The 12,425-nt window shown below is 38.5% G+C and overlaps 1 protein-coding gene across 1 annotated transcript in view; it reads right to left on the reverse strand.

Annotated features, from left to right (window-relative positions):
* The window catches only part of LOC134399628 (nectin-3-like), a 58,402-nt gene that overhangs the window by 19,149 nt on the left and 26,828 nt on the right, over positions 1-12,425 (reverse strand). The window contains exon 3 of the mRNA XM_063127712.1: positions 5,662-5,958. Coding sequence (XP_062983782.1) covers positions 5,662-5,958 — 297 coding nt within the window. The remainder of the gene's footprint in view (positions 1-5,661; positions 5,959-12,425) is intronic.

Consider the following 12,425-nt stretch of genomic DNA (forward strand, 5'->3'; position numbering starts at 1 on the left):
CAATTAATCATATAATAATTTAAGAGAGACTAGAGGCATAGCACCTGTATCAGAATATGGGAAAGACCTGTTGCAAGTCACAACTGCCTTCTCAAAGGATGGAGGACTTGAGGGGAGAAATGCTTATCAACATTCCCACTTTTTCACATTCCCCAAAATGCTGTTCTTTTAAAAATGCAGCTTAAATATCCAGAAAGCTGTGATTCAGTCTGGGGAAATGTGCACAAAGAACCTGTTTGGATGTATTTCAATACATTTTAATGATGGATACACATATAGAAGCCTATTTCCTACCCCTCAACACTATACAGTCGTGTGAAAAAGAAAGTACACCCTCTTGGAATTGTATGATTTTACATTATCAGGACATAATAACAATCATTTGTTCCTTAGCAGGTCTAAAAATTAGATAAATATAACCTCAGATGAACAACACATGACATATTATACCGTGTCATGTTTTATTTAACAGAAATAAAGCCAAAATGGAGAAACCATGTGTCAAAAAGTAAGTACACCTTATGATTTAATAGCTTGTAGAACCACCTTTAGCAGCAATATCTTGATCGTTTTCTGTATGACTTTATCAGTCTCTCACATTGTTGTGGAGGAATTTTGGCCCACCCTTCTTTACAATGATGCTTCAGTTCATTGAGGTTTGAGGGCATTTGTTTATGCACAGCTCTCTTATGCACAGTTCCGCTACAGCATTTCAATCTGGACTTTGACTGGGCCATTGCAACACCTTGACTCTTTTCTTTTTCAGCCATTCTGTTGTAGATTTGCTGGTGTGCTTGGGATCATTGTCCTGTTGCATGACCCAATTTCGGCAAAGCTTTCGCTGTCAGACAGATGGCCTCACATTTGACTCTATAATACTTTGGTATACAGAGGAGTTCATGGTCGACTCAATGACTGCAAGGTTCCCAGGTCCTGCGGCTGCAAAACAAGCCCAAATCATCATCCCTCCACCACCGTGCTTGACAGTTGGTATGAGGTGTTTGTGCTTATATGCTGTGTTTGGTTTTCACCAAACGTGGCGCTGTGCATTATGGCCAAACTTCTCCACTTTGGTCTTGTCTGTCCAAAGGACATCGTTCCAGAAGTCTTGTAGTTTGTTCAGTTGCAACTTTGCAAACCTAAGCCGTGCTGCCACGTTCTTTTTAGAGAGAAGAGGCTTTCTCCTGGCAACCCTTCCAAACAAACCATACTTGTTCAGTCTTTTTCTAATTGTACTGTCATGAACTTTAACATTTAACATGCTCACTGAGGCCTGTAGAGTCTGAGATGTAACTCTTGGGTTTTTTGCAATTTCTCTGAGCATTGCATAGTCTGACTTTGGGGTGATTTTGCTGGGACATCCTCTCCTGGGAAGATTGGCAACTGTCTTGAATGTTTTCCACTTTTGAATCATCTTTCTCACTGTAGAATGATGGACTTTAAATTGTTTGGAAATGGCCTTATAACCCTTCCCAGATTGATGGGCAGCAGCAATTGCTTCTCTGATCATTGATGATGTCTTTTCTCCTTGGCATTGTGTTAACACACACCTGAATGCTCCAGACCAGCAAAGTAAAAAAAAACTTCGACTTTTATAGAGGTGGTCATACTTGCTGATGATCAATTAATCACGGGCATTTGATTAGCAGCACCTGTCTGCTACTTAGCATCTTAATTCCTATGGAAGCAGTAAGGGTGTACTTACTTTTTCACACATGGCTTCTCCATTTTGGCATTATTTCTGTTAAATAAATCATGACACAGTGTAATATATCATGTGTTGTTATTCATCTGAGGTTGTATTTACCTACTTTTTAGACCTGCTAAGGAACAGATTATTGTTATTATGTCCTGATATGTAAAATCATACAATTCCAAGAGGGTGTACTTTCTTTTTCACACGACTGTATATCAAGTTTCAGTGTTAAGTTTCGGTGTATTTTCTATCAGCTGCTCAGTTATTACCAGGGGCTTTATACTTAACAGGCTTTAAAGGGTTATTTTAAATAATGCTAAAATTACACATTGGGCACTATCCAGCGCTGCCTTACAGTAGCAGATATGAGTGCTGTGCTGCCATGTTAGCTTCCCGTTGTGTTAGTGGTAATTCCTGCTAGGACCAACACAACTGATGCTTTGGATACTGCCCTTTATTACTAGACTGTAATACAATGACAGCCTCAACTTCATAACAAACTTAGACACTGCTACAACAAATTTATTTACTAAAAAAAATTTTTTTTAGAATATATGGACAATAAAGCAGCTGAACTAAGAGGTACAAAAGCAAGGAAATTATGTATTCTGACAAAAAGCATGTACTGTTTCCAAGAAGTAAGTAATTGCTTTGCACCGTAAGAGCAATTATAAAAACACACTACAAAGAGAGCTATTATGCCAAAGATTCATATGGGTGGCAGAAAACTAAACCTTTTCCATAATCTGGGGTAGAACCATGGCTTCCAGATGGGAAAAAGATCCAGACCTACTGCTTTTCAGTGGGTTCCAGGGAAATTTGGAAATAATTGGAAATCTCCACTGTTAGGAAGCAATTTTCTTTTACCTACTACTCTTGGCTTTGGAGTACTGATGTGTGTTTTTAAAGTCATCCTTATGTTGCTTGCTTCTTTGTGTTAAGTTCTCCCATCGGGGGGGGGGGGAGAAAAAAATGATACATGCATCATATGAAAGGGAGTAGCACTGCTTGCGGACCAAGTTAAATGTTCCCCTGAAACCGAGATGTAAGCACGATGGTGGTTTTAATTTTCTGTCTGCTATCTTCTGACAGAACTATCTTCTGTCTGCTTCAGATGCATGGGAAAGTCTAAGTCATCTTCCTGACAGGATAATTCTCTTTTCTTTAACTTTCCTTCATCCAAACACAGCAGCAGAGATGTAATCCAATGAGGGAAAGGGGGGGAAATTATTTCTTCCTACCTGCATCTGAGACTGTCACATGAGATTATATGGCACCCCCGGAATGCTGGAGATTATCTTTGATACAAGCAGGAAGGTGGTTTTGGAGTGAATTACAGAAGCCATTCTAAATTCATTGATAAATCTCAGAACTTGGGCCAAGTGGAATGGCAGACTCAGATAGAAGTACAGTGAAGCTGGAGTGATTCTGCTCATCATTTATAATTAGGGCTTCAGAAGATTCATCCTTTGATCCCTTAATTAATTGGTGCTGGTCAATTTTAATCAATAAAGCCAGAAACTAAAGGCCATCTTTTTCTTAACACTTTTAACAATGAGTACTTTTTTACTCACTTATAACAGTGAGTAGCAGTGGTAGCTTGTGTCTATTAAATGATTGCACTTAGTTCAATATTTCAGAAATGCATCTATATTGAGGGTTTAAAAATCAACGAAAATATTTCATTTGTTAAAATCTCTAATGCAGTCCACAAAATTAATGGACTTTCACTAGCTAATTATGCAGGTTCTACACACATTACTAGCAGGCATTACTCTCCAGGATAAGCACATATTAAAAAAAAGGGTCATCCCCTCACCTCTGCAATTATATGACCTTACTGATGAGACTGCTGAATATTTTTCTTTCTATTCAGTCCCTTATATCCTGTTACGTTTTTATTTCTTTTCTGCTTCCTCACCCCTTGTGAGAGTTTCTATCCCTACTTCCAGGAAGCCGAATTCCATGTGAGTTTCTCTTTCCCCTTTACCAAGAGTCTGCTTGGTCTCACATAAACTAACATTTAAAGTGGGATGCCATGCTAGCAGTTGGATGGGAGGGAGAGAAGATAGAGAGCAGCAAGCAGAATCAGGCCTCATGCCCAAACATTTCTTCATTTTTTATGAAGCAGAATTCTTGCTACAATGCCTCATTGAGCAAAACAGACAGGATAAGACTTCTGCTGTTTTCTGACAGTGTTATAGTGGTAAATTTTGAAGTGCAGGCACTTATCATGACAATCCCCATAGCCATGCCCTCAAGGAAAGCCCAAAAATTCAGGCAACTGTGTTGACAGGTTTCCACAAGGAGCAGGTCTTTTGCAAAGCTAATGGGTCCAAATTGCTCTTTCAAGACCAAACCACCTCAAAATACTTTTGCGTTACACAACACAGAAAAATATATTGTTGGGAAAATTCCCCCCAGCTACTTTGAGAATTGCAGCTAAGCTCACAGAGAACAATGAATTTTGAGAAGTGGGGGAGATGGCATCAATGTCCTTGCTAATTAAAAAAAAAAAGTGCAGGTGCTGCATTCTGGCAAGATCTGGCTCCAGTACACCACTATTTATTTAGAACTAATTGTTATTTCACAGACCCAAATCAATTTAGTGATTTACATACCTAGATGGACATTTTAAGTGAATAATCTCAAAAATACATTTACAATCATGTTTGGATTTCCAAAAAGATGGTCCCAAAGTTGTATGTTGATTGACTAACAGCTTGAATATAAAAACTTCTGTTGATGCTAACTCTCAAAAACTGATGCTGACGAAAATACTGAATTCATTTATGCTGATTCATTGTTTAGATGGAAGTTACAGTACAGTCTGCAATACCAGCAGGCATCAATTAGGGATGGATGATGGATCACACTATTTTCAGTCTCTGTCAGTTTCACATGTATTCATTGTAAAATATAACTTTTTTGTATGCATTTTGGTATGCTAAACCCAAAAACTGTATCACAAATGTGAAGAATCAGGATAGCTGTGTTCTGAAGTGCATGTGAGTTTGAGAGGTGTGAATAGGTCAGTTTGCCTCTGAATACAGAGCAAATGAAATCCTCAAACATTCAGAGCTTCAATAGAGCAACTCTAAATGACAAAAGGCCTTGAACAGCATTTGCTAACATCAGAGTTACCAACAGAATTAGTCACAGCTCCTATCACACTCCAAGCAGGCTTTCTGGAAAAAGTGGGAAGAGACATTTACATGAAATTTGGCTCACTGAAAGTGGGGAAGGAAACTATTACACTCTTTGGTTAGAGCCCCTTCTGCAGCTTTAGTTAGTTATACCGCTTCATTTCTTAAGAATGCTAAATATTATGTTACAGATCACAACAGATAATCCTGTACCATTTGCCTAATGGTCAGAACATTTCAAGGGAGAAGGTGATAGCATGTACTGTAGTGTGCTCCCTGCCAAGCATTCCAAATTCCAAGAACTGGACACCTACTTTATGTAAACTAATAATTACAAGGCACCAGGGCAAAACTTTATTTTAAAACTCACTCGTTATTTATTCTATTCCATTTGTTGGGACAGCACAAATGATCATGTACATGGTCATACTAAAGTATTTATAGAGAAGCACAGCAAGTGAATATGCAACCTAATACTCATTTTAAAAGATAGTAGGCAATACACAGGTTATTAATTTTTTCTAACTGTACTTTCACAAAGCCAAATGTAAACCAATATTTGCAATGAACTTTCAGAGCCATTTGAATGTATCTAAAAGCCAAAAACAAGAATACTTTATACCAGAACAATATCGTAGCATTTGCAATTTGAAATGTTTGATAGAGGAAAAAGTGATGAGGACATAGAGTAGGGGTAGGCAACCTGGCGCCTTCCCAATGTTTTAGACTACAACTCCCATAATCCTTGATCACTGGCCATGCTGACACCTAGAGGGCATCAGGTTGTCTACCTCTGATATAGAGAATATAACAACTTACACTGAATATCCAGCACATAAAGCATCCTTATCTCCTTCTCCAAAGCTGGATGTTTCACAACACAAGTGATACGTCTTCCTCTAGCAAACCTGGTGGGGACAACCTTGTATAGACTCTCCACTGTCACAGTTTCATTTGGATATGCAGTTGAAGTGGATTCCATTTCACCGAGGCCACCTTCCCAGACAACCTCTGCAGCTGGTTTTCCAGTGGCTGCTGTGCAAATAGCTGCAACTGTCTGATTGGCACCATCTATTAAAGCATTTGGTCCCTTTGTTAGGCTCACAATTGGTTCAACTACAGAAAAATAAAATAAAAACATCATCAATAATTGTAACAAACTTATCCAAATAACATTTCCAGAGGGGCTTCCAGCATCAGGAAATAAATGCGTCTGACTTTAGTTTGTTTAACAATCTAGAGAAGTATGAATATTGCCTTGCAAATATATGAAGTGATCTGAACTTTTATTTCCAAAGAAAGCTGTTCCAGTTCACTTCCTCCAATAATTCTTCTCAGATATGCACAAACAAATAGGGATATTGTTTCTTAGCTACAGAGCAGTTCAGAACCACCTTTACTTGTATAAATAAAGCAGGTTTATGTTTAAAAAAATAGAATGTATCTTTCTATGACAATATTGGAAGATAAACTTTATTAATGTCAAGAAAAAACTATTATTGTTTACAGAGTAATTAAAGCTATTGCCAAAGTAAATATTGCAAGTCATTTCTCAGAGTACTACACTCCTATTTACAGAAAACAAACTGCATTAAATTCAGATTACAAAATATTTTATAAGTATGAACAATTTATGCTTTCAGAACAAACAAACAAAAGCAGTTTAGAAGAAAATAATAGTTCAGGCTCGATACATCTACAGTTGTTTAAAGTTATACACTTATTTTTTTAAAAAACTGAAAGAGCAAAATATGTCTAACAAGAGTATTTTCTAGTAGGCAACAGTTTAGTAACATATACAACATTCCCAAACGTTGTAATCCTTCTCAATGGGGGAGCTGCTCCAGTTGCTTGATCATTTTTATTGCCTTTTTCTGCATATTTTTTAGCTCTATGATATCGTTTTTGAATTCTGGTGACTAGAATTTTACATTGTATTCCAACTGTGATTGCACCGTAGCTTTGTATAAAGCCACAATGATATTGGCAGTTTTATTTTCAGTTCCTTTCCTAATTATTCCCAACATGGAATTTGCTTTCTTTCACAGCCGCTCCACACTGATCCACCACAACATGACAATCCTTTTCTCCTTGATCAGTCACCACAAGCTCAGATACCATCTGTGTCAACTTGAGGTTAGGCTTCTTTGCCCCAATGTGAATCACTTCATACATATTTACATTGTTTTTATACTGTTGTTTTTGATGGTTTTAATTTTTTTATATTTTTAATGTTTACTGTTTAAAACTTTTGTAAACCGCCCACAGAGCTTCGGCTATGGGGTGGTATATAAATGTAATAAATAAATAAATAAATGGATGGATTTTACCATTTTGATGACTCATGCCCCAGTCTGGAGATATTCTTTTGGAGCTCTTTACAATCCACTTTTTATTTTAGCTGCCTTAAATATTTTGGTGTCCTTAGCACACTTTGGACACTTCAGTGCTCATTCTGAACTCCAGATCATGTATGAACAAGTTAAAAAGCACTGGTCCTTCAAATACCCCATTGTTTACGCCTCTTTACTGTGAGAAATGACCATTTACTCTTACTCTCTGCTTACTTTCTGCTCTTTTACCAGTTACCTATCCATAAGAGCACCTCTCTTCTTATTCCATGACTGCTCTGGAGTCCTTGATGAGGGGCTTTGTCAAAAGCGTTTGGGATGTCAAGTAATATCTACTGGATCACTCTTATCCACATGTTCACTCTCAAAGAACTCTAAAAAGTAAGACCTTTTCAAAAGCCATCATTTAACCACCTCCTTAGCTGGCTTCCTGTTTTTGATGTAATCTAACTTTTAAATATATATATATATATATATATATATATATATATATATACACACCTTTGGCTTAATGTTATTAATACGTTAATTCTCTACTTGCATATCTATTACATTAGATTGTATTATGGCTGTTGTTTCCAGCTGGTTCAATTAGACTCACATCTTGCACAAAGTCCTGGGCACCATATTTATTTATTTATTTATTTATTTATTGCATTTTTATACCGCCCAATAGCCGAAGCTCTCTGGGCGGTTCACAAAAAACCGGCGGTTCACATTTAGGATTAAGTCCAGAGTTGCTCACCTCTGGTCATTTCTATTACCAACTGTTCTAGGGCACAACCATCTAGTATGCTTAGAAATTTATCTCTTTGTCATGACCAGAACACCAATCCATGTGAGGGTTGTTGAACTCACCTATTACTTCAACACTTCCTGCTTTGGATGCCTGATTTCTTTCTCCATCTCAATATCTCCCTTGCTATTTTGGTGAGGGGGACAACAACATGCCCCCAGTATTAATTCCTTTTTGGGCCTGGTATTGTTCATGTACAGAGATTTCGTGGAAAAGTCTGAGCCTTTTGTGTGTTCTACTTTTGTTTTTACACTATATCACCTTTAATGTAGAGAACATCGTCATCTCAAGCAAGCCTTTACCTGTCTTTCCTATAGAATTTATATCCAGAGATATCCCTATTGGTTCTTTCCATTCCATCAGGTTTTCTTTATGCCCACTGTAACAATTTTCTTGGGGTGGGGACTGCTTTATTCTTACCACCCTCTTATAAATACAGATCTTACTCTGTGTAGCACTTCCAACGTGTCTAGCCCTCCTTTAGGTCTGTTTAGTCACCTCCAAATTACACAGCAAGAACCCAATTGTTTATTAACAGATTAACAGGACAAATAGGGTAAGGAAGCAGACAGAGGATACACTAAAAAAGCTAAACAAAATGTAAAAACTGTCCACTTTACTTAGCCTGCACCTTAAACTTCTTCATGGGGCCAGCTTCCAGACTGGAGCAATGCAGCTTCTGTTCTCCAAGAGATCTACCCCTCCCCAGTCTGCCAACATTTATTTATTTATTTAAAATAAATAAATAGGCTTCAGACCCTCCTTTAAGGGGTAGCTGCAAAGGGCAACATGCTGTTCTGCATGTACCCATCCCTGTGCCTTGTCAGAAAGACCGGCTGACAGTAATGAAGGGAATATTTGGCCCAAGTCCCACAGGCCAAGAATGCTTGAAAGGATAGTAGAAACGTTTTAGGTGAGAAGCATATCCATACCCACTATACTATGTTCTTAGCTAAAACCAAGGATTTTATCTTGGCTTGGAGGCTTCTAGTATTAACCTGGTGCCCTCAGCCCCAGCCAGCCTGGCCAATTGTTGGGAATCCTGGATGTTTTAGTTTGAAAGATCCGGATGGCACCAAGTTGGGGAAGCCTGGAGATATATATATATATAATGTCTCTCTCTAAATGTCTGTTGTGCATGCATTTTTCTCTATGACCCTTTGGTCTCATTAACTGGCCATCATGTTGCACTGTTTGCTTAGGAATTATTTCCACCATGTACCCATGAAATATTATTGACCTCACGCTAGGGATGATTCTATCTGAACCAGAAGCTAACAAGCTTCTGCCATCTTGGTCACTGGTACACCTAGGGGTGACCATATTACACCAACTTTAAAATCACTTTCCGGGTGAAGTATAAAGTGTTGGTTATTACCTTTAAAGCCCTACATGGTTACTTGCGGGACTGCCTTCTCCCGTAAAATCTGCCCCACACACTCAGGTCCTCTGGGAAGGGTTTACTCCAGTCAGCCACAGCTAGGCTGACAACTATTACCCAGAGGACCTTTTCTTCTGCCATCCCCAGGCTTTGGAATGGCCTGCCGGAGGAGATCCGTTGCCTTAACACTTTTCCCGAGTTTAAGACAGTCATAAAGACTAGTCTCTTCTGGCAGGCCTGCCCAAATGAATTTTAAACGTAAGAATTTAAAGATGTTGGGAAGGCCAGGCCACAAAAGAAGAGTACAGACAGGTAGCACAGAAGTGCAGGAATGACATCAGGAAGGCTAAAGCTGAGAATAAGCTGAGGCTAGTGAGGGATGCTAAAAGCAACAAAATAGGTTTCTTCAGGTATGTGCATAGTAAAATGCAGTTTAAAGATGAGGGATACTTGGCTCAGCAATACTACAAATGAAAAGGATCTTGGAATCGTTGTAGATCACAAGCTGAATATGAGCCAACAGTGTGATGTGGCTGCAAAAAAAGCAAATGCTATTTTGGGCTGCATTACGTATAGCTTCCAAATCGTGTGAGGTACTGGTTCCCCTCTATTCGGCACTGGTTAGGCCTCATCTTGAGTACTGCATCCAGTTTTGGGCACCACACTTTAAGAAGGATGCAGACAAGCTGGAAGGGGGTTCAGAGGAGGGCAACGAGGATGATCAGGGGTCTGGAAACAAACCCCTATGAGGAGAGACTGAAAGAACTGGCCATGTTTAGTCTTGAGAAGAGAAGACTGAGGGGAGACATGATAGCACTCTTCAAATACTTGAAAGGTTGTCACACAGAGGAGGGCCAGGATCTCTTCTCGATCATCCCAGAGGTGCAGGGCACGGAATAATGGGCTCAAGTTACAGGAAGCCAGATTCTGGCTGGACATCAAGAAAAACCTCCTGACTGTTAGAGCAGTATGACAATGGAACCAATTGCCTAAGGAGGTCGTGGGCTCTCCCACACTAGAGGCTTCAAGAGGCAGCTGGTTAGCCATCTGTCGGGTATGCTTTAAGGTAGATTCCTGCAATAAGCAGGGGGTTGGACTCGATGGCCTTATAGACCCCTTCCAACTCTACTATTCTATGATTCTATGAGTCTCACAATTGATGCAATCAAACATCTGGAGGAGGAGGAAGAGCTATCTGAGGTGCAGATTATAAACCTAGGTTTTATAAATTGGCGGCTCAAACAGCAGGATCAAAACTGAAAAGCCACACCGTGTATTTATCAACAGGAGAAAATCAAAGGAGGGTTTCTTTGAAGCCAAAAATGAATGCTTACAAGCATTCCTATGAGTCTCTTGGTACATGGAATATAGCAGGCTAGAAGGGTAGAGGCCCAGGATACTGAGTTGATGAAATATTTATTTAAATATACACTGATATTATTGCAACAAGTGTGGCTTGTTGCAACAGATGAGTTACTGATATTCAGCATGCGTTAAATGAGCACAGAAAAAAAATAAGTAGGGGCAGACCTATAGGGGGTTTAGCCATCCTCATTAAAGAAGAATTGGGATGGGGAGACGACGGATTAATACTGCAGATTTAATTCCTAATGTCTTGGTGATAAAGTTTAAGATTGAAGATAGAGCATTAATCATGGTAACAGTATCTAGTAATCTTATTCATCAGAGATATGGCTGCACTTGGAACAAGTATTGGAAGAGCAGAGTATGGAGTTCCCAAAAGTCTTGGTGATTCTATTAGGTGATTTTAATGTCAGACTGAGCTCATCACTGTGATTAGTTGCAGAACCGTTTGGATATCCCTGTAGAACTGAATTATTGGAAATCCAGAGATGTGAAGATAATGCTGGCCTAAATTTATTTAGGCTAACATATATGTTAGGACTGCATCTGATGCTAACTCAGTTCTACATGCATATCTATCCATATTTGATAATTTGAAACCTTTCTTAACAACTAATATAAGTTCAAAGGATACTAAGCCTATGAAGACCTTATGGTTTGATAAAGAATATGACTCATTGAGAAGGCTATTGAGAACACAGACAAGAAGATCGCAAGTGTCACATCACCCAGAAGCTTAAAGTATTATGCTGAACCTGAGGCAAAATGATAAAAAAAAATTGCAGTTAAGAGAACAGACATTCAGATAAAATTCTGGGTCCATCTTGAACTGGCAACAACAAGGACAAATTCAGCGTATTTCTGGCCTTTAGTTTCTGGAAGAATACAGAATAGCGGGCTTCACTATTAGCAGGACTATTCACCAATATAAATAACACTGGGCATATATCAAAAGGCTGCAATCGGCAGGATACAAGGTACTACAGACCAATTAGTTTGATTGATATTCCAGCCAAAATCTATGCTAAGTTTCTTTTGTCAAAAGTAGAGGACTGGGCAGATGAAAATTCCATATGAGCAGAAGAGCAGGCTAGTTTTAGGAAAGGATGTACTCAGCAAAAGGTGGACAACCTTTTGCTGCTTTTATTGATTTAAGTGCAATCTTTGATTCTATAAATAGAATCTGTCTTTGGGACAACATATTAAATATAGATTTGAAACTCTTGTTTTTAATGAAAACTCTCTATTCAGAAACTTCCATGAAGGTCAGAGCAGGATCAAGTCTAGCGCTTACAGACACAACCCTGTCACACAAGGGAGTCCAGCAAGACTGCATATTAGCACCATTTCTTTTTAATTTTTATTTAAATGATTTTGCTGTATTCCTGCGTAATCAGAATAATCACATACTTAGAATTCTAAACAGAACAGTTAACATATTACTCGATAAGGATGGAATGATTTTACTTTCAACATCTCAAGTCGGTTTGAGAAGATTGCTAAAACAGTTCAGCTCTTAGTGTTCAGAAAATGATTTAGTCATCAATAATGCTAAACCTAAAGTAGTAGGCTTTGGTAAAAAGAAAACATGCATAGTTGGCTTGTCAAATCTAAAGAGCTAGAACAGGTAAAATTACACAGGTAAAATTATGCTTTTTATGTTTTTAAACTTTGAATATATATTTTTAAA

This window comes from Elgaria multicarinata, chromosome 5, assembly GCF_023053635.1.
Source record: "Elgaria multicarinata webbii isolate HBS135686 ecotype San Diego chromosome 5, rElgMul1.1.pri, whole genome shotgun sequence".
Lineage (NCBI taxonomy): Eukaryota > Metazoa > Chordata > Lepidosauria > Squamata > Anguidae > Elgaria > Elgaria multicarinata.